This window comes from Lissotriton helveticus, chromosome 5_1 (assembly GCF_964261635.1).
Source record: "Lissotriton helveticus chromosome 5_1, aLisHel1.1, whole genome shotgun sequence".
In the NCBI taxonomy this organism is placed as follows: domain Eukaryota; kingdom Metazoa; phylum Chordata; class Amphibia; order Caudata; family Salamandridae; genus Lissotriton; species Lissotriton helveticus.
Genome location: NC_136065.1, coordinates 105,718,438 through 105,746,371, shown reverse-complemented (window position 1 = coordinate 105,746,371; position 27,934 = coordinate 105,718,438). Strand labels below are relative to the sequence as shown.

The 27,934-nt window shown below is 45.4% G+C and overlaps 1 protein-coding gene across 1 annotated transcript in view; it reads left to right on the top strand.

Annotated features, from left to right (window-relative positions):
• WDR38 (WD repeat domain 38) overlaps nt 1-16,158 on the top strand; it is a 61,668-nt gene extending 45,510 nt beyond the window's left edge. The window contains exons 6-9 of the mRNA XM_078640805.1: nt 1,050-1,172; nt 3,256-3,405; nt 7,724-7,771; nt 15,754-16,158. Of these exons, the coding sequence (XP_078496931.1) occupies nt 1,050-1,172; nt 3,256-3,405; nt 7,724-7,771; nt 15,754-15,840 (408 nt within the window). The 3' untranslated portion in view covers nt 15,841-16,158. The remainder of the gene's footprint in view (nt 1-1,049; nt 1,173-3,255; nt 3,406-7,723; nt 7,772-15,753) is intronic.
• The last annotated feature ends 11,776 nt before the right edge of the window (nt 16,159-27,934 follow it).

The window sequence follows — 27,934 nt, the reverse complement described above, 5'->3', positions numbered from 1 at the left end:
GTTATAATATTTATAAAGCGCATGGCTGCCCCCGCAACGGGGCGCCCCAAAGTGCCAATGAAGACAGCAGCAGCAACTGAAAGGAGACAGGCAGTCCACCTGTTTACATTCTGAAGTTACCTGTGCTTGCCCTTCACCTAGCCGCGCAGCAGCAAATCAGAGGCTCTTGAGCAGCTAAGGGTTGGCCAAGGAGTCACTCTTATGTCAGCTGTGGGTCAAAGGGTGCATGATGTCACTTCTGCTATCTCTGGCAATTTGGTGAATCACTGTCTATGAATGAGTGCACTCAGGACATCGACCGAGGCGTATCCGACGTAACTGGTACCGCCAAATTCAGTTTTCTCCAGAAACTACTGCAAGAATTCAAGCAAATAAAATATCTTCACAAATATGATATACAAATGTTACTTCTATCCTAAATCATTTTTGTCAAAAGAAGTAAGAAGTGCTTTATTTCACCTTGTGTACAATGATGAACTACACTATCGCTCTCCATCCCTTCTCTACCTCCATTTAACCCTTTCGCCAAGGTGCGATTTCACCGCCCCAAAGCGAATTCGGCCGCGGCGCTCCATTACTCATGACAGCTCCATGCCGCATGGAGCCGTCATGCCTCCGCCCACTCACTAATTCACCTGCACAGGCGGGGAATTAGTGCCACGTGGGTGGAGCGGCAGTTGGATGAAGGCTCCACGCCGTGAGTGAGTGATGGTATTTCTAAAGCGCACTAATGCCGAGGCCTGAGATATGCAAGGCCAGAAGTCCTATCGAGTAAACAGCCACGTCTTAACTTCCTTCCTGAAGTCATGAGCACACCCCGCCCCTGGCTCATGACAGCGTGTCATGAGCACGGAAGCAGTTAAGCTTTGAATGAAAGCTATCATATTTGTGTCATTCTCTGTCAAAAAGTTCTTTAAACCTTTTGATCCAAAAGTACAGACACTACTTTGTGCTGTTTTTAAACATCAATAATTAATTTTACTTTCTTTTGTGTTTGGGACAGGGTGCAAACAGAGCTTTGGTTACATCTGTCTTTGTTTTTCATTCAGGCCACTGGGTCTTGGGACTACACAGTTAAAGTCTGGGACTTGCAGAATGATGGCCGCTGTAGGACCCTTGAAGGACACACGGGCAACATCAGCTGCATTTGCTTCTCCGTGACTGGAATGCTGGTGAGAACTGAGCCCGATGCTTCCTGCCTCCATCATGGGTTGAGACTCTATTGCACGAGTTACTATTTATTTATTTTCTTTAATTTATATAGCTCCTTTATCCGAAGCACTGTTAAAAATTATAGGAAATCAGTTGAACCTCAAACAAGTCAAAATAAAACACGGCAGGGCTACAGAGGAGTAAGAGTGGAGTGTAGCAGATGATTTTTCAAATGTTTTAAATGCTGTCGGTGTTGGGGAAAGTCTCAAGTAAACCGATAGGCCGCTGAAGATTTTTGGACACAACAAAGAACATGAAGCAAGAGGCAATACCAGAAAGCCGAGGATAGACCAAAAGACCCTGAGTAGCAGAACACTAATGTCTAGTAGAAGGATCGAGTAAATCATTGTGATGGGAAGGAGCAATTCCCCTAGGTCATTTGAAAAAAAATATTGAAAAGAAAGTAGACTATGGAACCAGCACGCACAAATCCGAGACAAAAGGTGTAGTAGGATCATAAGTAAGGCTCCCTGTTTTCCATTTTTACTGATTTTTACAGATACATACATACAGAAAAACTTGTATTTTATTGTCTGTATTTATTATTAAATGTGGATAAAATAGTATGCAAAGGGAGCATTGACCAATAGATTGGAGTGGAAGGAGAGCGTATTGAGTGAGTCCTAATTAGAGGAGATAACAGTCTAACCAAGAGGGGACTTGGTATTTAAGAAGTTCAACAAGTAAAATTGGAAGAAAAACACAGATTTGTTGATGTTGTACAGTGGAAACAACATGGGCATCACACTGAAGAGATTTGATTATGAAGTGAAAGATTATAACTAGACATCCACACATTGTATTCTTTTGTATATTGACATTCCTGTTATTCTTGAGAATTTCAATAGTTAGGTAAATATAACTGTTCTCATAAGTAAGGAATCTGTTATAAGCGTCTCTACTGACGTACTAAACATTAAAGGACTCGCTCAACACTATCACTTTGGTATTACTATAGGCTCAACACTATCACTTTGGTATTACTATAGCCCTATACTGGCTATTAAAGGTCCGCTGAATCGTTAAAGGCCCGAGCCGAAGGCGAGGGACTTTAACGAAACAGCGGGACTTTAATAGCCGTATAGCCCTGCTACGAAGGGCTATAAGGCTATTAGAACATTCTGCCACTAGAGGGAAGAATGTTCTAACAAATTAAACAAAGGGTTCTCGAAGCTCGAGGGGATATAAATCCCCTCGAACTTCGAGAAGCCTTTGTAGAACATTGGAATGTTGATCTGCGGGCCTTTACCGGCCCGTAGAAGCAGGGAGCACTCCATTGTCTGCAATGGAGCTCCCAACATTCCAATGTTCTAATGAGGCTTCCTTACTGAATCTTCTACAAGTCCCTGAACTGGGAATGTGTGGGAAACCAAGACCCCCAGGCCCACTAATTGTCCCCTCTCGCTGGTAAGAGGATCAATCAAAACACACTCATGTATATTTTCCTGAGATGGAGGATTTAGATGGACATCAACAAACTCATTTTCTAAGGTCAATGGTCAACCCAACAGGAGCCATATGGTGACTTTTAACCATGAGTGGCTGGGGCCAACCTCAAACCTGTCGTCTTGAGGCAATACTTTATCTACCATCATGTCAAACGTATAGCGAAACCTGGAATGCTTGTGCCTGCTCTGGTGCAAATGTGAAATATCATAACAGTCCACTAGCCCCTTGTTATCATGTTCACCTGTAACTAAAGTCCTAACAGACAAGCACTCTGTGTGGTTGTCCTCAGAAGCGCATATTTAGAAAAGCCAAGTGACAAGCTCCAGAATGCAAAGTTTTTTCAACTAAACACTTGAGCTGCTTCAGAGCAAACATTGTGGCCCGGAGATGTGGGTAACTTTTAAAGATTAACTGCTTCCCTATCCATTATACATTTGAAAAAACACACAAGACCAATAATAAGATTTTTTTTATTTATTTGGGAACCATCGTCATTTTTTTTTTAAGTGAGACAAATCCCCTTTTCTGTATGGTACATATATGCACAACCAGTCTCTACTATGTCAATTTACTGATCCTCTTTTCTTTCTGTAGGCCACTGGTTCCTGGGACAAAACCGTGCGTGTGTGGAATCCTCACAAGGGGACGCTCATCTTCCTGCTGGCAGGGCATCTGGGCTGGCTGAAGAGCTTGTCATTCTCCAAGGATGGGATTCTATTGGCCTCTGCAGGATATGACGAGATGGTAATGCCCCTCTGTAATACAGCTACTTTTATTTTTCTCAAATTACCATGATGTGTCAAGGTTGACTGGTTCATTTGTAACCCTTGCCTATGTTAAATTCAAGGTGTCAGACAAATTCAAAAACACAAAATAGAGTCTAGTCACCAGGCATTGTTCCTGGAGTAGCCGTGCGCTAAATAAATACCTACTAACATAACATAAACCTCCGGCATTCTTTATTCTCTCTACTTATTTTTTAAATATATGTTTTTATTTTATTTTTGTTTACCTAGGGTTTCTTCAATTACTAACTGGTTTTACAGATTACACTAATATATTAATACATCGTTTGAACTCTCGATATAGATATATATATTTATATATATATGTATGTATATATACATATTATTCTGAACTATTATGCACTTACTTTCATAGCTCTAATGGTATACCCGTTTACAGAGCAATGTACGATAAAGATGATTAGCTGATATCATCAGTGATGTCATCAATGATAGCTCTGCTAACTATACCTGGTGAATTTCTGTGGGTTTTTTTTAGTTCAAAACGTTAATGTTGTCACTGACAAATTCCCCAAACTATAACATTGCTTTAACCTTTGTTTTTTCAGTGAATTTCTAAAGGTTTAAAAGAAACCGATCTTTTTTTCACACCTACCTAAAATGTTACTTTAACCTTTCTTTTTAGTGAATTTCTAGGTTTCTTTTGAACGTGAAGTAATATTTAATTACAATACATATATCCAACCCCCACCAAAGGCCGCATACAGCAGAGGGTTGGCTGCAGGGCCTGTTGCCAACCCCCACATGCAGCCAACCAGCTGTGCGCTGTGCAGGGTATGCCACAAGGCGTAGTGTGCAGCCAAGCCCTGTGACCAACCACTGTAAAAGCAGTCAACCCCAAAATGGGCAGGGCCTTTGGCCGTGCATGGCAGGGGGTTGGTCAGAGGGCCTAGTCTGCTGCCAATCCCTTTTTCCAACCCCCTAAATGCAGCCAACCCCACGCTGCGCATGGACTTCGGTCGTGGACTGTGGGGTTGGCCACAAGGCCTGGCCTGTGACCAGACCCTCTGGCCAACCTCCCCAAAGGCAGCTAACCCCACACTGCAGATGTCCTTGGGCTATGCGTGGTGGTTGTTGGCCACAGGGCATGGTCCAGGGGACCCCATACACCAGGGCCTTTTTTTAAAGGGGAGGTTGGCCACTTGGCCTCCCTCCCCGAACTTTATTAGGCCTAGGTTACTCCATCCACAGGGTCTTTTTTGTAATTAAGCGGGGAGGAGTTGTGTGAACCCCCCTCCCAGAGCCTTAGTAGTCCATGGGAACCCTATCACCCAGGGCCTTTTTTAATGTAGGGGAGTGGGCCTGCAGGGGGACCCCATCCTCGGGCTTCTTATTTATTTAGGGGAAGGAGACTGCGTGGCTCCCCCTCCTGAGCCTTAATAACCCCAGGAACCCCATCCCCCAGGGCCATACATATATATCAAAAAGGGGAGGGGGCCACACGGCCTCCATCCTCGAGCCAATTTAGATCCTGGAAACCCCATCCCTCAGGGCACATGTTATAAGGGAAAGGGGGCCACGCGACACCCCATTCGAGCCATTATTGGCCCCAGGGCTCGCATTCATAAAAAGGTGGGTGCCCACCCAGGGCACCTATCATACTCTTGTTTGGGGCGGCAGTGGAAGCCCCAAGGTCCCCGCACACCCAGTCAGCTCCCTGAATGCAGCTAGTAATGCTGCTCCCTGCGGGTGGCAGCAATATCTTGATCTATTTCCCTGCCCGCACTGATCAAAAGTCTGATCCCATCGGGCGGGAGCATTTTCAAAGCTCCCGCCTGCTAGGAGCAGACTTGGTGTTTGGTCCTGCTTTGTGGGTAAATAAAAAAGGCTCCCATCAAGTGAGAGCAAACATTGGTTTCCCTGTCCATGCCACTGCGGGCACTGAAACCGCAACCCGAAGTATGCCAGGGGCCCAGGGGTATTAATGGCTCGGGTTGGGGGCCGCTCAGCCCGCCTCCCCATTTCGTCAAATTTCAGACCCAGGATCCCTGGGGCCTTTGGTCTGTGCAGCCCCCCTCCCCAGTTAAACAAGTTTTGTCCCTGGGGGTGGCCCCCCTGCAAGGGGGGGGCAACACAGCCCCTCTCCCCTTTATAGATACTGCCCTGGGGGTGGTCTCCCTGGGGTATAAGCTCCATAAATGCAGGCCGGCTGCCATTTTTTTACTGATCCCGTGGCAGTCCTGCAGTATTGCAGCATTTTTTGCCCCATGGGTATAGGGGGTCTGGGTATCAAGACAGAGGACTATGTCCTTGAGTTCTGTAATGGCTGCCAGAAGCATTGCATTTTTCTCATGTTGCTGGCAGCCAGTCAGAGCTCTCGCTCCCGAGGGAGTGCGACTCTCATTGGAGCGAGATAGCCAAAGGGAAATAAAGCTCCCAGAGCCAGTTAGAACGCTCTAATTTTAAATTGCCACCCCGCGAGAGACTCTCAAGACGTTCGCAGACCGAACCGTACAGATATACAATTTGTTTTTAACCTTAATTTCTCCATAACTACTTAACGGATATTCACCAAATCACAAATAGCACAATCTGAGGACCAAGATCTAGCTTCCTTGCAAATTTGGTATAATCCTGTTTTAAAGAAATCTATGGAAAATGCATAGGGATTTTGCATTTTGGGACACCCCGTTTTTTCCCTGCCACCGCTTGACAGATCACTCCGAAACTTTCAGGTTAGGAACTGAGGGTGGTGAACATTTATTTGGAAGGTTTTGTGAAGATTCGTTAAATGGGCCAAAGTTATTAGCAAAAACGCTCATGCTACGGAAAAGCAGACCTAACTAAAACTGCCAAGTGGTAAGGTAATATATATAGAGAGAATGTGTTGAATTGTGTTTTATTACTTCTAGAAATTGTATTTTATTTATATTTTAACTGGATTTTTACCTTCATATTTACATCAAATAAAGCTTTTAACCGAACAAAAAAATCACAAGATTGTCCTTAATGCATCCAAAGCTATTATCAAAATCTATGACTCAAAATATGTATGTAACCCAAAAATAGGAACTTTCTCCATTAGACTTCTGAAAGTTTATTTCAATGAATGTGATAGTTTATCCTATTTTCACCTTGGGTTTTGAATAGGTAGAATTGTCAGCAGGTATTTTTACAGATTTGAGTTCATCGTGATACTTAACCCATAAGGGTCAGTTCCCCCACTTAATCCATTTTCAATTTAACACCTGTGTCCTGCACCAAGTAATTTCCTAATCCATTCCATGTCACAGTACACACTTTTTCATTTCCCAAATCGCTGCTTTCTAGGGGAGCAAATGTACTAGTACACCTAAAGAAAATGATGTGCAACAGGAAAGCACTATCCATTACTTTGGAACCAATTGCCCATCCACTTACGTCTCTTCACCAACAACCTTTCCTTTAGAAAACGGGAAACATCCTTTACAACGCAACTTTTACCACGCAGTGCTTTTACATCGCAACTTTTACAACGCAAACCATTACAACGCATTGCGCTGGGGGGGCGCTCTAGGATAGGGAATAGATTTAATTTACTATCCAACACCTTCCCTACTATCCACGGGGACTGGAGTTGGAATAGTAAATTAAACTATTCACTATCCAGCACCCCAAAGCGCTATGCGTTGTAATGGTATGCGTTGTAAAAACTGCGATGTAAAAGCATGCGTGGTAAAAGCATGCGTTGTAATGTCATACATCCCTAGAAAACTGTTAAAAACCTCACTGTTCTGTTTGGTTGTCCAAGGCTGTTCATCACGGAGATACCCCGGACGGGGTGATTCATGCACTTTATAAATTATATACATAAATAAAATATGCTAGAAATATGGTGTCCCGCTAATATGGGGATCCTGGAAAGCTATTTGGCAATCTTCTGGAAAGAAAACTCTGATTCAATATACTGAAATCGCAGAGTTGCACAGTGTTCTGTGAAAGAGAGAAATTTTGCATCAAGAGTAGCAAAGAATTAATCACTGCAACACGGTAAATCACTCACTCAGTTAGTTAGTTATACATCGCATGTCAATATACACGTTACATACAGGCTTAGAAAGAGCAGATGAACAGTATGAAGCACCCACAAAAGCAAGCTACAGTTAGAGAAAAGCATTAATGAATGCCACTAGTACTATATGCACTCGCCCAGGCCCAGTGTGCATCCAAAGCAAAGCCGCCTGAGTGCATTTCTCCCGGGTATGATGCTTACTCATCAAAAATATCTTTTTCAATCTTGTCAATGTAACAACCTTTTTTATTTGTCTTATTTACAGGTGAAGGTTTGGGATTGTGAAAATGGAAAGTGCCTAACAACATTAGAGGTACCTTACCAAACTGGATTTAGAAAAGGTGTTTTCTTATTATCAATGCTTATTGTTTATTTTCATGTATCCTCTATGGGAGAGGTGTGGTGCAGTGGCCAGAGCAGCTGACTCCGAGCGTGGGGATCACGGTTCGATCCCCGCCTTGAAACCTTAAAGGACGATATGCTTGCACTTTACAAAAATGGATTACTATTAACCCACTTACTTAAAAAAGAAAACATTCATACAACTATTGTTAACCTGGTTTGCCCTAGGTCATGCTGGTAAAACACTCTGTTGCCCTCACACCCTAGCCGTAGCAATGTGAATACCACCCCCAAAATGATTGTGCACAGTGACCATTGATATGTGTATTACAATGATGTTCATTCTCTTCTGGTTAGCGCAAGAGGTGTCATCACACCCATGTTAAGGCGAACTAGAATATTAAACATAACAAGCATTTGCAATGCAATAGGTCTCGCTTTTGTAAAGTTTAAAGTCGTTGGTATTGTAAATGGCAATGTTTTTTGCATGGTCTGGTCTGTTGTGCACCCTCAGATCCCATGAAAAGCCCCCTCCCCCACCCGAGAGCATGGTCTGGTCTGTTGTGCACCCTCTGCCCCATGTTAAGCCCCCTCCCCATCTGAGAGAAATATACAGTGGATATTAATAACGTTCACCCCAACGGGGTCTCTTGGCACTGAATAACAGATGTTTATTGTTAAAAAAGCTAATAAAAGCGCCACTTGTGAGAGGCCTCTAGCGCCTACGCCTCCGGATTCAAAGCTCCTTGTGGTGCAGAATAAAAAGCAAGTGGGTGATCTGGTGCCTCCATCTGTAGATAGGCCCCGCTCTGCCCCTCCACATCTTAGTGGTGGGTGTTCTCAGAACTGTGTCCACGAGGCCTTTAGGGACCCCCCCCCGATAAATATACACACATGGTTACACAATACCTATTTACTTGTGACAGTGCTGAGGAGGGAGAAAGAAAAGAGAGGACGGAATCAAGAGATAGTATTTTATGGAGTGATAGTGATATAAATAGACAACAAGGTCCACCTCTAGAAGGTTTCCTGTGAGCCAGAGTATATCAGGCAGACACAGTATTTGTTAAAATACCCCTCACACACCAAAAGGGCCCTTGGTGTCATGCTTCATCATCGGGGTCTTCCCGCCCTGCTGCGGGACGGGGCGTGCTACGACTAGCGACTACGCTGGAGCACTTAGATATTGTAAGTGCTATGTGAAGTGTATTGAGTGAGTGTGAGTAGGGTCAGGAGTGATATGGAAAAGTGAGATTTAAAAGAATATCTGGCCTTATGAAAGCAAACAATTCTTTATTAGTCATAGGCTGGTATCGTTAAAAATAGTGTGGCGGAGACAATCTAGCTTAACAATGGGCTAGTTCTCCTGGTGTTGTCGTAAGTGATAGTGAGGCAGGGAGCAGGAGACTGCGGAGTACGGGGATTAGAGAGTGCTAGAGGAAAGAGAGAGAGTTAGACAGCAAAAGACAGGGTAGAGGGCAAAAGAAGATAGGGCTAGATAGTATAAGACAGCGGGTAGGGTGCAAAAGCCACTAGGAGGGAGAGCAATAAAGAGGTAGAGGGTAAGAGAGGGGGTGTAAGGAGCAAGGTACACTGGGGTAGCAAGAAGCAAAGTGTGGGTAAGAGACGAAGGGGTAGAGAGTAAGAGATAGAGGGAGGGACGAGAACGGTCCACCCGAAGCTGTATATAATGCCCCTTCTGTGTCCTGCAAACTATTGACGCAGAGGAACTCCTGAAAAGAGGAGACGGGACAGGTGAACACCACACTTAGCTGACCGCGAGGGTTGTACTCCTGGAGGTGGGACACATGCTTACCGGAGGTCCCTGGAGGGACAGGCTGATTTACTTAACTCTGGCGTGCAGCCTGAGGGCTCTTCACCAAGGAGAGCGTGTGAGCACCGTGGGAATACATCCAGCTGAACTTGGGGCGTGCTGGGGGGGTACTAGGCACCTACGGGAGTCCGTTCAAAGACCCCGCAGAAACCTACCACAAGATTGGGTGCAAATCTCCCCATGCGAGGAGCTAGGCCCGCCACGCCTGTTGGAATCTGAAGCCTGTCCAGGTGTCGGCCTTGTTTGCCTGCGTCCCCACATTTTGCGGCCTGTAACATGACCCGCGCACCGCACGCCCATGAGGCCTTTCTGGAATCTTTCGTCAGAGGGGGTTAAAAAAAACACACACAATAAACTGAAACAGAAAGCGTGTGCCCCTGAAGTGGACACTGCACCCCCCCCAAAAATGTTACACTAAAACTAAATCCTTAATTCCATTCTGCTCTATTGTGCATCACTTTTGGTCACTTTTGAACTGCCGCAAGATGGTGATAAATGTAGTCCTTCTTTCCCAGACCTTAAAAGCTCCATACCGCTTATCTTGTTGTACTTGCATAGAGCCCATTTAGCGAAACGCTGAGATGGGGTTGTTGAGGGTCTATGCCCTTAATATGCAGATTGCACTTAGATCTCTGCAGCAGGCGCCCAACTACCGATCTACCTCACGCTCAGGGTTATTAGTTCACCGAACAGTCTCGCCACAGCAGCGCGAGCCTGACCCAGCTGTCCACGGGAACCACATTCATCTCATTAGCATAATCTGATAATACAAGATAACACCGCTGTTTAAATCCCGCTGGGGTGTGTAAATAATGAAAACCCTGTTCGAATAGATTAACCCTGCAAGTGCCCCACAGCGCCCAGAAAGTCGCTGAGATCAAAATCTGCGCTATACAAACTGAAACTCCCAGGGGTAGAGACAAGTTCCCATCTTGTTATTCCCTCTCCCTCCCAACTGGTGATACCGTATTTTGAACAGTTCGCCGTGTTCAATGGCCGCTCCCTTTGAAGTCGTGCCGGATTTCGACATCGCTGGACATCATTTCGCAAGCTGTGCAGGGCTCACCCATGCCACACTTGGTGAGGTGCCCTCAGAGTATCGAGCCGGGCACCGAGCAGCTGTCAGCAGGCACGGCGCCGAGGGGCAGTGCTTTGGAGAGTGGTAGGTTGGGTGTAACACTCCGGACCACTCTGCAGTCATTTACCTACCGTAAGTATGCAGCACCCCGGGAGGGTTCATCGGACCCTCGATACAGGGCAGAGAAGCAGTGGCGGGCGGCCCCACATGTGATCGTGTGCCGAAGAGCACACTGCTCAGTCTTCTGAGGCGGGATTGAGTACATACCAGGTCTGTTCGTTCCACGTTCCAGCCCATGGCACCTGTAATGTCCAGACTGTTAGCAGCTTCTAGGGTTCCACCTCTTTGAAGACCTCTGTTTGTTGAAAGGGAAAGATCCGAAGCACAGCGTGATAAAGGGACTTCCCCAGGATCACACAGCCTGCCTGAGCTGGGAAGACAGATTATAATATGGATTTCCCAGTCACATAAAGAATGATGTAAACACTAAAACGCAGGATTGCTGCATTTTATTTATTTTTTAATCACAATTTAATCACAGCGTGATTAAAGATGGCGTGCGCTTGTCCCGATGGGCGGGCTTAAAAAACCAGCAAGGGTGTCAACAAAAATGACGCCCAGCAAATGAAAAGCACAATAAAAACATTAATCACGACATGAGCGAATCGGAAACGATTAGGACAGAGGGGCGAGACCTAAAAAGCGCTCACCATCTGTTTTCATTCAGCCGCTTGGATTTGTTGCATCGCGCTGGGGTTATGTGAAAACAGATGCGCTTGTCACGATGGGCGACATCACAAAACTGCAAGGGAGTCAACAAAAGTGCCAGCCAGCAAACCAGAAGCACGGAAAAAACATTAATCACGACCTAAGCCAATTGTAAACTGTCGAGACACAGGGCGTGTATTAAAGTTCCCCTTCTTAGCGTGTTTACTATAGCCTCAGCCGCTTGTATTTTTTGCATTGCACTGGGGCTAAGTGAAAACAGATGCACTTGTCACGATGGGCGACATCACGAAACTGCAAGGGCGTCAACAAAAGTGGCAGCCAGCAAACCAGAAGCACGGAAAAAACATTAATCACTACCTAAGCCAATTGGAAACGGTCGAGACACTGGGGCGTGTATTCAAGTTCCACTTCTTAGAGTGTTTACTATAGTCCTCGCAGGGCGAGGAGCGCATGCGAGCTCCAACACCAGGCGAGACCTAAAAAGCGCTCGCCATCTGTTTTCATTCAGCCGCTTGTATTTGTTGCATCGCGCTAGGGCTAAGTGAAAACAGATGCGCTTGTCACGATGGGCGGCATCACAAAATTGCAAGGGCATCAACAAAAGTGGCAGCCAGCAAACCAGAAGCACGGAAAAAACATTAATCACGACCTAAGCCAATTGTAAACTGTCGAGACACAGGGGCGTGTATTAAAGTTCCCCTTCTTAGCGTGTTTACTATAGCCTCAGCCGCTTGTATTTTTTGCATTGCACTGGGGCTAAGTGAAAACAGATGCACTTGTCACGATGGGCGACATCACAAAACTGCAAGGGCGTCAACAAAAGTGGCAGCCAGCAAACTAGAAGCACGGAAAAAACATTAATCACTACCTAAGCCAATTGTAAACTGTCGAGACACAGGGGCGTGTATTAAAGTTCCCCTTCTTAGCGTGTTTACTATAGCCTCAGCCGCTTGTATTTTTTGCATTGCACTGGGGCTAAGTGAAAACATATGCACTTGTCACGGTGGGCGACATCACAAAACTGCAAGGGCGTCAACAAAAGTGGCAGCCAGCAAACCAGAAGCACGGAAAAAACATTAATCACGACCTAAGCCAATTGGAAACGGTCGAGACACTGGGGCGTGTATTAAAGTTCCACTTCTTAGAGTGTTTACTATAGTCCTCGCAGGGCGAGGAGCGCATGCGAGCTCCAACACCAGGCGAGACCTAAAAAGCACTCGCCATCTGTTTTCATTCAGCCGCTTGTATTTGTTGCATCGCGCTAGGGCTATGTGAAAACAGATGCGCTTGTCACGATGGGCGGCATCACAAAATTGCAAGGGCGTCAACAAAAGTGGCAGCCAACAAACCAAAAGCATGGAAAAAACATTAATCACGACCTAAGCCAATTGGAAACGGTCGAAACACAGGGGCGTGTATTAAAGTTCCCCTTCTTAGAGTGTTTACTATAGCCCTCGCAGGGCGAGGAGCGCATGTGCGCTCCAACGCCAGGCAAGACCTAAAAAGGTATTATCTGCTACAAAGTATACATACTGAGCCACCGCCCATCCTTGCCCCAGGGCTCACAATCTGTCAATCCATGCCAGAATAATTGCAAGCCTCGAGTACTGAGATTTCACTCAAACACCCCCAGCTGCCTGTTCCAAATACTTGTGTGTTACTCACAGTGCCCGTCAGTCTGGAAAGGTAATGAACTTCAGAAAACAAATGACCCTCCATCGACAGTGAGCTCCTTCCTACTGACCCCTCAATTATCTGTACCAAAGAAGGTAGAGATTGGTGGACAGGTTTGCGACTCATAACTTTCCTACCCCTTGTAACCTGAAAACTCTAACCTGAGTGAACCTTTAGTGAAAAATACCTACGCCTTGCCAATATAACATTTTTGATCCACCAGATTCCAAAATACTACCTATGCTCTTGCACCAATATCTAAAAGCAACCAACATTAACACGGGTACTCGAACTGCCATCTTTTCTGATTACCATTATCTCCAGTGAAAGCTATTTGGGGCCTTGGAAACAAGTAAGGTTTCCTGTTCTGGTACCGACCCTTCCACTCAGCAACCAACCATCTGTTGCAAGAGTACACACTTGCACTCACTCATCTGGCTTGGCTGTTAGTAAATTGATACTTGTATAGCGCACTACTCACCCGCAAGGGTCCCAAGGCGCTTGTACGAATACCGCTGTGGAACCCATCCTGGCTTTCCCTCTGAGGTGTCCACTCCTGGGCACCCCCACGGTGGAGGCCAGGCATCCTTAGCGTTGTGGGGGCCGTTGTGGAGATTAAGCAAGCAAGCCTTTCAACATCATTCAGTAGGTAGGATTGAAACATGTAGGTGCTTTTGAACTATGCAGAGGGATATGAATTGAACACTGCTTTGGCAGCAGAGCAGCCAATAGAGGGATTTCAGGGCAGGCATGAAGTGTTGGTTTTCCTTTGTCTAATGATGAGGCAGGAGACATTTGATTTGTACAACTACCTTAAATGGAAAGCCTTTTGTTTTGGTTGAACAGACTCCATTTTATAATGTAAACCAGCTGTTACTAACAGTTAGAAAATGTTAACTTAACTTCTGTAGACACCCACTATGGAAGCCAGGAACCCCTATCTAAACAATTTCTACGATTTGAACCTCTAAATAATACACACAAATACAGAAACTAGTAAAGCTTAACCCCTTCCATGCTGCCGCGATTCTGCTCCTGTGCTGAAGATTTCAGCGCGGGCGCGGTCATGACGGCCACCAGCCGTCATCAGCACACGAGCACTGTAGTGCATGACGGCTGGGGGCCGTCATCAGCATGCAAGGGGTTAAACAAAGTCATAAATTATGAAGTATTATATTTAATTCACAAAAATATTGGAAAGTTGAAATTTTAATTTAATTTTAATGGGAGCATAACGTTTTTCAAAATGTAGTTTTTTTTAAATACAAACTAATATGCTTGGCTCTAGTCTATCACATTGTCTTATTTGCTCCTACTGCCTGCTCTCTTTTTGTCAGAGCTTACAAGTGCTTCTTAAATTGAGGTAAACAATGTCCAATTTGTTGCATTTACTGTGCTCCCACAAATCAAGATAAGAATATCAACTTAATTTTTTTAACTTCCAGTTTCTAATTCCTTCACCTTTACTTAGAGTTCTAAAAACTTTCTATATTAAATGTAGCTTTTTGTGTGTATTTTCTCGATTAATCTGCTAAAATTATTTAACTTTCTAAACAAGTCACAGACCACCAGAGTAGGCACTTGCAGACCCAAAGGGATTAACAGACCACATAATCACTGATCGAAAACACATCAATATATACTTCATTGTCAATACTCCTTTCTTCTCTGGTAACTGGCAATAAATAAAGTTACAAGGAGATCGAATTGGTGGTAGCAGCTGGTGTGAGGAAGTCAACAGGAACTAAACAAGTCTCAAAAACCCCTGTTTGTTATCTGCAATAACTGCTTCTGTCTTCTCGGCTGTATGCCACAAGATCAAGGGCGGGAAAATTGACCTGCGCGTATAAGGTCTACGAACTGGTCATCAATGTAAGAGTACATACAGTAGTATAGATTTAATTTTCTTAACTCCAAATCTACTTATCTTTATGATACGTTTGTAGTTGATATTGTGGATCTTATCTAAGCACAGATAGCTATTTAAAAACTTTGGTAGTATGGTAGAATATGTTTACTCTTGCACCACAAAAACAAATAGATGGATATTGAGGGTATAGTTAAGGACAAGTTGTTAGCACTGTGATGTCAACAAGTGTCAAAGGATAAATATTTTCACTTATCCCTGGCATTTTCATGAATTGACATGCATGTAATCTTACCATTAAGCATATCTTTTACGTAATTATTTTCTAGTCCCTGCAAGTTACTTGATGAAACAATGTCAAGCATACAAACAGGAAATAGCGCCTGGTTTATTAACGGACATTAGCAACTTAGGACTCTACAACATCAGAATTTTTAAAATGCCTACTCCATCCGTTGAATGAAACATCAAACACATTGAATGTTCCATACTGTCAAAAGAGTTAACTTTTCAGTAATGTCATAGAATTCAGAGACGGGATACATCAGATTTTGCACCTATATGAAAGTGTGCATATTGATGGTTTGCCTATAGCTGCAGAGATGGTGCATTGATGTCCCATATATAGAATGATGCTGCCTCCCTGAGATTGTCTGTTTACTATAGGTAATAAAATCATTGTCTTAAAATTGCGCCTTTTGTTAAACCGTGTGTCAACAGTCATTCACGAGCTTGCAGATTGAGTGAAATGCTCTTTTTGTCTTGTTGCAGGGAATTTTGGATCCAGCCTACGCCTGTGCCTTTTCCCCAAATGGAACCTTGGTACTATCAGGACCCATAGAGCAGGCAAGCCTCTAGGGAAAGCGGCCATTAAAACAAAGGGACTTCTTAGGAAGGGGCACCAGCTAAAGTACTCTGGTGGAGTTGTTTCACTTGCAGGAAGGATTACAAATTCACAATATCTCTGGCAACTAAGGCAGAAAAAACATGGTTCAGGGGCGAGAGATGTGTCTGAAGATATCCTGGTGCAGAGATCAAAGTCAATTCATGACATCAGAATGAACTGGTCACCAGATACACATTACTCGGATGCAAGTCATGAGAATGAACTGGTCACCAGATACACATTACTCGGATGCAAGTCAGCAGAATGAACTCGTTACCAGATACACATTACTCGGATGCAAGTCAGCAGAATGAACTCGTTACCAGATACACATTACTCGGATGCAAGTCAGCAGAATGAACTCGTTACCAGATACACATTACTCTGAGCCATGTCATCAGAATGAACTGGTCACCAGATACACATTATGCAGATGCAAGTCAATAGATTTAACTGGTTACCAGATACACTCACCAGATACACATTACTCGGATGCAAGTCAACAGAATAAACTGGTCACCAGATACACATTACTCGGATGTAAGTCAACAGAATGAACTGGTCACCAGATACACATTACTCGGATATAAGTCAACAGAATGAATGAACTGGTTACCAGATAGACATTACTCAGGTGCAAGTCATTAGGATGAACTGGTCACCAGATACACATTACTCGGAAGTAAGTCAACAGAATGAACTGATTACCAGATAAACAGTACTCTGAGCCATGTCATCAGAATGAACTGGTTGCCAGATACACATTACTCAGATGCAAGTTAACAGAATGAACTGGTCACCAGATACACATTACTCGGATGTAAGTCAAGAGAATGAACTGTTCACCAGATACACATTACTCAGATGTAAGTCAACAGAATGAACTGGTTACCTGATAGACATTACTCAGATGCAAGTCATTAGGATGAACTGGTCACCAGATACACATTACTCGGATGCAAGTTATCAAAATAAACTGATCACCAGATACCCATTACATGGAGCTAAGTAATCAGAATTAACTGGTCACCAGGAGAGCTTTACACATAAGCAGGTTAGATTTGAAACAATTTGGATGAGATACACATTACCTGGATGTCTTTAGAGAGAAGCCAACTGGAGCAATTGTATCTCCCATGAGCGAACAACTCAATAGAAACAATCCAAGACTTCAACATACAAATAAATGGAGGTGCAAGCACCTCAGTAGTAAGTAGAATTCAGCACTCTGCTGCTGAGAAATTGGGCGAGTGTGGAGGCGGGAGGGTCATAGATAAGATCCGCAATTTTGCCACTTTTCAGACATCACTGCAGATTTTGGTCTACTTCCATAACAGTATCAGTGACCCAAAGATTCTTCAAAAGGGTTTAGGGACGGTGGCCCGTGTCCATATCTTAAAGTTGAATCTCTGATCTAACAATATACTAATACAGATTCAAATACATCCTCTGGAACTGAGTGTGACTGTGCAAGAAAGACAAACACAAAAAAATAGGAAGCATAGAAAGTTAACAAAGGTTTTTGAAAACTCTTTAAATCAATCAACAAGTTTATAAAATTGCTCAGAGGATAACAGCATTAGGGAAAAATGTATTAATATTTTCCATGCGTATGAAATTAGGAAACATTTATATGGTATTCAAATTTCACATCCCTGTGAGTGGATGTTGCAAAATGAATTCTAGAAACAAATACTGGACGCTTGGTCATGCATGTTGGTTCTCCAGTGTACCCAGAATCCCGCTTGTCTTCTATGGGAAACTTATTTTTACAGTGCAGTTTATCCCAACAGGAATTCACACAAGTTAAACCAAAACTGGAGTGAGGGTACCTACAGTGTTATATTTATATGAGTATTACACTTTATAGTATGCAACTCGTTATATCCTATGTTGACGTAGTTGTATTCTATGCTCATGCCCTTGGTCTTCTCGATGTTCTGGAGTGTAGCACAAAGGGAAGAGCAGGAGCAGTTGAGGCAGCAGCTAAAAGGGCGACTGCGTGTCTCGGGGGTTGTACTACGAATAAACCTATATTTTCAGTGAATGGTGATGGACTTGTCTTCATTACAAAAGTGCGACGAGGGAAAGTTGAACCCGATACAACCCCTGGGACAAAGAAGACAAACAAATATTGAGTCTTCAAGAACACGCATTGCCAATCATCATTATCTTCTTCCTGCTCATCTATGGATAAAATTTCACACCCTTAAAAAGGTACTTTTATTTGTGTGTGTATGCAGTCAAGCGCAGGGTATTGTGTGCCTATTAACGAAGAATCGTCAAGCGTAATGGTACTGAAGTAAAGAATAATTTTGTGCTCGGTAAATGTGACTACACGACTTGTGAAGTAAAAGTAAGCAGTGTTACAGTGACGATTTTGTCAGCAGGCTACAATGACAATTTGGTGAAGCGCGTCACTGCAGTCTATGCGAAGTATGTAACGGCGCATTTGTATACCTTCAAATCAATCAATCAATCAATCATAGCATTTGCATAGCGCGCTACTCATCTGGAGGGGTCTCAAGGCGCTTGGGGGGGGTGGGGGGGGGGGGTCTGCTACTGCTCGAAGAGCCAGGTCTTGAGTTGCTTCCTGAAGGAAAGGTGGTCCTGGGTCAGACGAAGGTGGGTGGGGAGGGAGTTCCAAGTCTTGGCTGCCAGGTAGGAGAAGTATCTTCCTCCGGTGGTAGCTCTGCGGATGCGTGGGACGGCGGCGAGGGCGAGGCTGGTGGAGCGTAGCTGGCGGGTGGGGGTGGAGAAAGTCAGGCGGTTGTTGAGGTACCTGGGGCCCAGGTCGTGGAGAGCCTTGTGCGCGTGGGTGAGGAGTCTGAACGTGATCCTCTTACTGACAGGGAGCCAGTGCAGGTCTCTCAGGTGTCCGGAGATGTGGCTGTGTCGGGGGATGTCCAGGATGAGTCGTGCGGAGGCGTTCTGGATTCGTTGGAGTCTTTTCTGAAGTTTAGCTGTGGTTCCGGCGTAGAGGGTGTTCCCGTAGTCCAGACGGCTGGTGACGAGTGCCTGGGTGACCGTCTTCCTGGTTTCGGTGGGGATCCACCGGAAGATCTTTCGAAGCATCCGCAGGGTGTTGAAACACATCGACGAGACGGCGTTGACTTGTCTGGTCATCGAGAGGGAGGAGTCCAAGATGAAGCCAGGTTGCGAGCGTGGTCCGTTGGCTTGGGAGTGGTGCCCAGGGCAGGGGGCCACCAGGAGTCGTCCCAGGCGGAGGGTGATGATCCCAGGATGAGGACTTCCGTCTTGTCTGAGTTCAGTTTCAGGCGGCTGTTCTTCATCCATTCGGCGACGTTTTTCATCCCTTCGTGTAGGCTGGTTCTGGCGGTGGCTGGGTCGTTTGTGAGGGAGAGGATCAGCTGGGTGTCATCGGCGTAGGAGATGATGTTGAGGTTGTGTTGGCGTGCGATGGCTGCGAGGGGGCTCATGTAGACATTGAAGAGGGTGGGGCTGATTGATGATCCTTGTGGTACGCCGCGGATGACTTCGGTGGCCTCGGATCTGAACGGGGGCAGGCGGACCCTCTGGGTTCTTCCGGTGAGGAACGAGATGATCCATTTCAGTGCCTTCTCTTGGATTTCGATGTTGTTGAGACGCTGCACCAGGGTGCGGTGGCAGACCGCGTCGAAGGCCACGGAGAGGTCCAGGAGGATGAGGGCCGCTGTTTCCCCGTTGTCGAGCAGGGATCTGATGTCATCTGTGGTTGCGATGAGGGCGGTCTCGGTGCTGTGGTTGGCACGGAAGCCGGACTGCGAGTGGTCGAGGGATCCGTTCGTCTCGAGGAAGGCGGTCAGTTGACTGTTGACGGTCTTCTCGATGACCTTGGCGGGAAAAGGGAGGAGCGAGATGGGACGGTAGTTCTTCAGGTCGGTGGGGTCCGCCGTTGGTTTCTTCAGCAGGGCGCTGAGTTCGGCGTGCTTCCAGCTCTCCGGGAAGGTGGCGGTGTTGAAGGAGGTGTTGATGATGTCCCGGAGTTTGGGTGCGATGATGGAGTCAGCTTTGTTGAAGACGTGGTGGGGGCAGGGGTCGGTTGGCGATCCGGAGTGGATGGTGTTCATCACGCGGGCGGTGTCCTCGGTGCTGATCGGAGTCCAGGCGCGGAGGGTGGTGGTGGGGGGCGTTGGCTCGGTGGTGGGGAGCGTGGTCTGTGCGTTGAAGCTGTTGTGTATAACGCTGATCTTGCTGTGGAAGAACGAGGCGAGGGAGTCGCAGAGGTCTTGTGAGGGAGTGATGTCGTTGTTTCCGGCGTTGGGGTTGGAGAGCTCTTTGACGATGTTGAAGATCTCCTTGCTGTTGTGGGCGTTGTTGTCCAGTCGGTCCTTGAATGCTGTCTTCTTGGTGGTGCGGATCAGCTGGTGGTGTTTGCGGGTGACGTGCTTGAGGGCAGTCATGTTGTCTGTGGTCTGGTCATTGCTCCATGCTTTCTCGAGTTCCTCGGTGAACCAGAAGGCTTTCTTGCTGCCTGGTCTGCTGGGGGGGGTCTTCAGTGGTGCGAGGTAGTCTGCGCAGGTGGTGATCCACTGTGTGAGGTTGCGGGCTGCTACGTTGGGGTCCGTTGTGCTGTCGGGGGGGTTCTGGCTGAGGCAGGCGGTGAGCTGGTCGTCGGTGATCTTGTTCCAGCTTCTGCGCGGAGCCTGTTGCAGGTGGCGGTGGGTCGTGGTTCTTCTGAAGCTGAAGTGGATGCAGCTGTGGTCAGTCCAGTGGAGTCCGGTGGAGTGGCTGAAGGAGATGTGCTTGCTGGAGGAGAAGACGGGGTCAAGCGTGTGTCCGGCGTAGTGGGTGGGGGTGTTCACCAGTTGCTTGAGTCCGAGGTTGTTGAGGTTGTCCAGCAGGGTGGTGGTGTTGTTGTTGTTGATGTTCTCCAAGTGGAAGTTGAAGTCCCCTAGGAGGATGTAGTCATCAGAGGGGAGGGCTTGCGGGCTGATGAAGTCTGCGATGTCTTCGCTGAATTGTGTGCGTGGTCCCGAGGGTCGGTAGATGAGGGTTCCTCTGAGGGTCGTCTTGGGGTCGGTGTGTATCTGGAAGTGGAGGTGTTCAGCGGTGGTGAGGGTGTCGTCGGAGTTGGTCGTTATACGGATGGTGTTCTTGTGTACGATGGCGATGCCTCCTCCGATCTGGTTGATGCGGTCCCTCCTGATGATCTTGTACCCGTCCGGGATGGCGATGGCGATGGCGATGTCGAGGGCTGAGGAGGCGTTCATCCAGGTTTCCGTGAGGAAGGCGACGTCTGGTGATGTTGTGTCGAGGAGGTTCCAGAGCGGGTGTTGAGCAGGATGCACTTGAGGTGGTTCTTGCTGGTGCTTGGCTTGGCGGGTGCGGTGCAGGTTCGGAGGCAGGTGAACTTGCAGGCTTTGCAGGTGAAGGGTCCGTGGGTGCGTTTTGGGGTGGCTCGGCAGCAGGCGGGGTTCCGGCCGGCATTGAGTGCGATGAGGGCGGCGGCGGCGTAGGTCTGTCAGGTGGTCTTGCATCGGCGGGGGCCAGGGGTACTGGCGCTGGGCGCGGTCCAGGCGCGGACGGGCTTACCTTCGGCGTGCATAGGGCGCACCCACTGCGCGTGAACGCTGCGCGGACTCTGCCATAAATGGGGAGTGGGGGGGGGGGCGGAGCGAGGGAGGAGCAGCTGGGAGGCGGGAGCGGGGTGGCGAGTGGGGAGGGGAGCGATGCGAGGAGAGGCTGAAGGAGCGGGGGTGGGGCCGCAGGGGAGCAGCGGCAGGGAGCGGGGTGGGTCAGCGGGAGCACGGAGAGGAGAGGACCGGAATCCAATCAAGGGCACAACAGTGAACAGGGGGCACAACAGTGAACAGGGGGCACAACAGCACGGAGAGAGCAAAATACAATCAGGGGCAACAGCACGGAGAGAGCAGATTTACAATCAGGCACAGTAGTGAAACCAGGGGGGGAACAGGGGCACAACGGCACGGAGAGAGCAGAGTACAATTAACAGGAGGTCAGGCATCTTGCAAGTTCCAACTGAATACCGGTCATTCCACCGTGACGCCTCCATTGTTGACGCTGAGAATTTTCCCACAGACGTCGTTGCGCATTGAATTGTGGGTGATTTCGTTATTGAGCATTGCATTGTGGGCGCGCATTGCATTGTGGGCCCGTTTCCTGTATCTTAGCAACGCGTTTTGACGGCGATCTCCTGCATTTTTTGCAAATTGCCGTCTGCGCATTTCAACGTTTGATGACTGGAGTAAATAACTTTCAACTGCGCATAATTCTTATGCATGAACATTGGATTTCAGCTGGGTATTCAACATTTTTTTTATTTTACTGATTTTCTTTCGCAGAGATACCATCAAAGTGACTAATAGACAATGGTGACTACTTTATTTATGTTGATGTGGCTTCAAAGACAACAGTGACTACTTTATTTATGTTAGCTATTTTTATTTAGTATTTGTGACATTGTGTTACCACCAAGTAACATATTATGACAGCGGTGTCAACCTTCTACAGTCTATTGCTTTTAACAATATTTATCTTAGACAGCATTTGAATTTAGATATCTCTTAATCCATTTCTCTGTCATAATATCTTTTAGTTTTCTAATATGGAAACTAATTCAGTATTAGCTCCACCTAAATTTTGGCAAAATCCAGGTACTCCTCCTATGGCGTGGGAGGATTGGCAAGAATCATTTGAAACTTACTTAGAAGCCACTGGTGGTGAAACCTTCATAGCTTCACGTAAGGTAGCTCTTTTAAAACATAATTTGGGTGTTGAAGAAAGAAGAGTTTTAAAGACTTTACCTAAACCTGTAATAGTAAACTCCACTACCTTGAATGTTACAGATGGTGGGAATAGTAACTCCAGTGATGAGGAAGTTGTTTTTGACAGTTCAAGAACTGAACAAATTATTTCTGACGAGTATTTAGATGCTCTAAAAGCTTTAGAAGAGAATTACGGAAAAAAAACAAGCATAGTTGCTAAAAGACACAAAAAAAATTCCAAGGCTCAATTAGCAGGAGAAACCGTTGAGCAATACATTGCTGTTTTAAGAACTTTAGCTGCAACATGTATATTTAAAGATTTGGACGAGGAGATTATTAGAGATCAATTTATTAATAGGACTAATAATTCCAAAATCCAAGAGAGATTGTTGGATTTAAAAGATCCATTTTTGCAAAAGACTATTAATGTTGCTAGGAGAGTTGAAAATAATTTACGCTAAGTAAAAGAATTGAGCAATGAACACACCAAAGACCGGAGCGATGTTTGTGCCATTAGCAGTCGCAAACCTACAATATCAAATGAAAAACTCAGCAATCATCGCGATTAAATCAAACCTAAACCAAAGTTTAATTCTGGCAATGATAGAAATATCAATTCACGCACGAAATTCACCAATGGTAGAACTACAACAAACGTTTTTGTTTCAGGTGTAGTAGTAATAGACATTCTGCAGACACTCCATGGTGTCCTGCTATCAATGTTACATGTTTTAAATGCAACAAAAATGGTCATTTTTCCAAAATGTGTAGAACTGGTGATCGAGCATCTTGGAAACGTTCTCTGAATTTAGTTAGTGATTCTGTTTAAAACAGCAGTGATATCGAAATTGAGGTTATGGCTATTTGGGCTAATGAAGTTGGTGAAATATCTGGTAGTAATCAACCGCCCAAATGCGATCTTACTATTAATGAATGTAGTGTTGCTTTATGGGCAGATTCTTGTTCTCCATTTACTATAATTGACAAGAATATTTGGGAATCCACCAGAAAATATAATCTATTACGACCTGATGTTGAACCTGTTGGCTATTGTGGGAACAAACTTCCTGTTTTAGGATATTTTGTGGGCAACACTTTTTTACAAGAACAGATCCACACAAGCTAAGATTTATGTTGTTGAGAAGGGTAAAGCTTTGTTGGGATGGAAAGAACAAGGAGTTTAGGGATAATTCTTGATCCCAACCATCCAAATCAAGTTCTTTTAACTGAAGATGTCGCAGTCTCTAAGTGGAGTAAACAGTTTCCTGATCTGTTCAACTCTAAATTAGGTTTTTGGCTTAGCTTCTGCCTCTGCAGTTTTTCAGAGGCTCATGTGTAGAATTCTCAAACACATTGATAACATGCTTGTATTTCAGGATGATGTGTTGGTCTGGGGCAAAAGTGATGTAGATCATGATCGTATTTTGAATGAAGTTTTAAGGAAGCTACAACTGGCAGGTTTGACTGTATCTGCTGAAAAATGCAGATTCGCCACAACAGAAATTGAGTATTTAGGACACACTTTGTCTGCATACGATGTTAAACCACAAAACATCTGTTGGATGCCATCAAAAATGCTCCTTCACCTTCAGACAAGGAGCAATTGCGCTCTTTTCTGGGGTTGGCAGAGAATTATTCGAAATTTGTATTACATTTTCCGTCAAAGGTACATTGTTTAAGACTTCTTATGAAAAAAGGTGTTAATTTTGTCTGGAATTCTGAGTGCCAGACAGCTTTTGACAGCATAAAGAACGATATCATCAAGGCCGTAGCTCTCAAACCTTTTGATCCTAACAACAAATCCATCATTGTAGTGGATGCTAGAGCTTACGGACTAGGCGCTGTATTAATGCAAAAAAAAGACAAATCTGAATGGGTAGTAGCATTCGCTCCCGTACCCTGAGAGGAGCGGAAGCCACTTACTCTGTAATAAAAAAGGAATCATTAGCTTGTTATTGGGGGATCAACTATTTCAAAACTTATGTCTGGGGCACACATTTTGAACTCAGGACCGACCACAAACCTCTTGTAGATATTTTTACCACTAAAGGAGCAGATAAAGCAACTCCTAGAATTGCTAAATGGAAATATAGATTACAGGAATTAGATTTTCAAGTTTTGTATGTACCAGGCATTAAGAATGTTAACGCTGATTGTTTGTCACGGCTTCCTCTTTATGATAGTTCAGATAAGGTTGAGGTGTGTGCGGAAGTTGAGGAGGAATGGTTAGTAGCCACTGTGAGTGAAGCATGTAATGGAGCTATCAGTGTGGAGGAATGGAAACAAGCTGTAATGGATGATTCTGTTTTACAACGTGTGATTTCATGCTTGTCACGTGATAACAATCGCAAGTTGTGGTGTGACGAAGAACTTTCAGAGTTCAAAACAGTGTGGTCTGAATTATCTTGTGAATCTGAATCTGGAATTGTCAGGAGAGCAGACAAATTAGTTGTACCCTCAAGTTTACGTTCTAGATTGTTAGAGCCTATTCACGAAGGTCATTCTGGTATGTCAGGCATGAAAAGGAGAGCCAGGTGTGATTTCTGGTGGCCAGGCATAGACAAGGATGTTGAAAGGTGTGTCAGAAATCGTGTGGTGTGCATGTGTGGGGACAAAACTCATGTATCACAAGACACCACAATCACTCCCATTGCGTTTCCAGAGAAACCTTGGCAAAAATTAGCCATGGATATTTGTGGTCCATTTAGTGTTGGTAATATTGCTGGAAAATTTGCTCTTGTTTTAATGGATTGTTATACCAAATGGCCTGAGCTAGCATTTGTAAGGGAAACCAAAGCTTCTAATGTTATTAATTTGCGTGAGGAAATATTTCATAGGGAAGGTTATCCTGAATATATTACTACTGACAATGGTCCACAATTTTTGGCGGGGAATTTCAAGAATATTTGATAGTGCATGGTGTAAGGCATAATACTACTGCTGTTTACAGTTCAAGGGAGAATGGTATGGTTGAAAGGTTCAACCGTGTATTGAAAGAGAGTGCTCAGCTAGCTGTTTTAGAAGGGGTGGATTGCAAGTCGGCTGTTAAAAAAATGATTTGGAGTTATCGTAATACCCCACATTCAGCCACCCTAGAGACTCCTTTCAGTCTTCTCAAGGGACGGTCTGTTTGTAGTAAAGTGCCTCTTGCATGGATGTGTAAAGCTTCTTCTAGATTTGTCTCCAGGGATGTTTTGCAGCAAAGAATAAATGAATACCAAACAAATATGCCCAGAGACATAATAACAAAATTAGAAGCCATGTTCAAAATGTCTGTGTTGGAGATTGGTTGAGAACTTCACAGGCTGGAATGTCGAAAGGGAATTCATCTAGATGGTCCACACCTAAAAAAAATGAATTGTGTATTGTTGAACGATGGTCGGAGGTGGAATCTTAATAAAGTAACTCTTTGCAATGATCTGAAACGCAACATCTGGTTAAGCGACAAATATAATACCTCTGTCCCTATTAAAGTGAAGTCTAGTTCTGTTAACATTTCCAAAGATATGACAACCAATGAATCTATTACACATAATCCTGGAGTCAGAAGGTTATCTGGGCGCATCATTTCTAAACCGACCTGGTTTAGTCATTATGTGACTTCATCATCAAATAGTATAGTTAACATTTTTACTTTTGTTTATGTCATCAGCATATTAATGTTAGCATTGTTGTTTTTTTATTTTTTTATTTATTTTTAATTTTGAGAAGGGGAGATGTGTTATATTTATATGAGTATTACACTTTATATTATGCAACTCATTATATCCTATGTTGACGTAGTTGTAGTCTATGCTCATGCCCTTGGTCTTCTCGGTGTACTGGAGTGTAGAACAAAGGGAAGAGCAGGAGCAGCTGAGGCAGCAGCTTAAGGGACGTCTGCGTGTCTCGGGGGTTGTACTACGAATAAACCTATATGTTCGAGGCATGTGGGCTGCTGAATTCATATCTGTGCATAGATCGCCGCGTAGTGTTGGGTCCGGATGATTGCACATTGTTGTCCTGGAAGAGTCTTCGAAGTATCACGAGATAGGTGGCTCCTCCCTGGGACTACAGTGCGCATGGGCATCCTCTCCATCCCCAGATTGTTTTTCTCCGCCATTGGGTTCGGATGTACTTTCCTACTCTCCAAGTTCGGAATCAAGAAAAACTTTTCAAAAGGCCAAAAGGCCTTCGGATCCGTTGGTATTGTTCAGCGCTCGGTGCCGATACACCTTTTCTAACTTGGTTGCACTCCAGTCGTCGAATCGGGCCATGAGGCCTTCTCGACACCACGTGGACCGACCGTCGATGGAACGAAGTCCATTCAAGTACTGCCCTGAGTGCAACTTGAAGTTCCCGCACACAGACAAGCATCCAGTGTGCAACAAATGCCTATCTCCGGATCACAATGAAGATAGTTGCCTAGCCTGTGCCCAGTTCCAATCCAAAAAGACTATTCGGAATCGACGGGCGGCGAGGCAAGAAATGCGACGGGCGGCGCCAGAGCCCGAGAACATCTTCGGGGACGAAGAAGATCTAGCGAGCGCCGAAGACTCAGATCGAGACGACGGAAAATACTCGGAGCCCGACTCCGAATATTACCCCAAAGAGGGAGAACTGATAGTCGATCTCGAGGACTATGATCAGGACATCGTAGCAGTTGAAGACGACTCCGATGATGGCGAGGGGCGAACCGTGAGTACACCGCCCCATATAGACACTACACCTCTATCAGAGACTCAGGTCGAGGCATCGCCAGCAGGCCTTAGCCGAGACCAACAACCTCGTTCTACAGCCCCGCCATCACGCCCGGCTAAGAACATATCCAAAGAGCCCTCTGAGACACGTCACACGACATCGGTTCCATCGAAACCAAAACTTATTGACAATACTGTTTTTGGACCGAATTACCTCGAACCGAAGGCATCCAAGCCGAAAGGCGTGGACCCGAAGGCCACAGTACCCCTGCAACCTTCGAAACCGAAGACCGTTGAGTCGACATCCAAGACCAAAGCAGTCGAGTCGAGCTCCAAGTCGAAGGCCGTCGAGTCCACCTCGAAGCCAAAACACGTCGATTCGACACAAAAACAAAAGCACGTCGAATCGACCCCCAAAAAGCACGTCGAATCGAGCAAATCAGCCTCAGGTATCGACAAGGGGAAGAAACCAGTCGACGACAGAACAAGGCCTGCGTCCAAAACTGCCGTCGAACCGAAACCGAAGGTAGACGAGAGAAAATCAGTCGAGCCGAAGCCCATCGACACGAAAAAGGGCGTCGACCCGAAACAGCAGGCTCAAAGACAACATAAAGAGACTGTCGAACCGACAAACCCGCTCGGTCCGAAAAAAGTTGTGA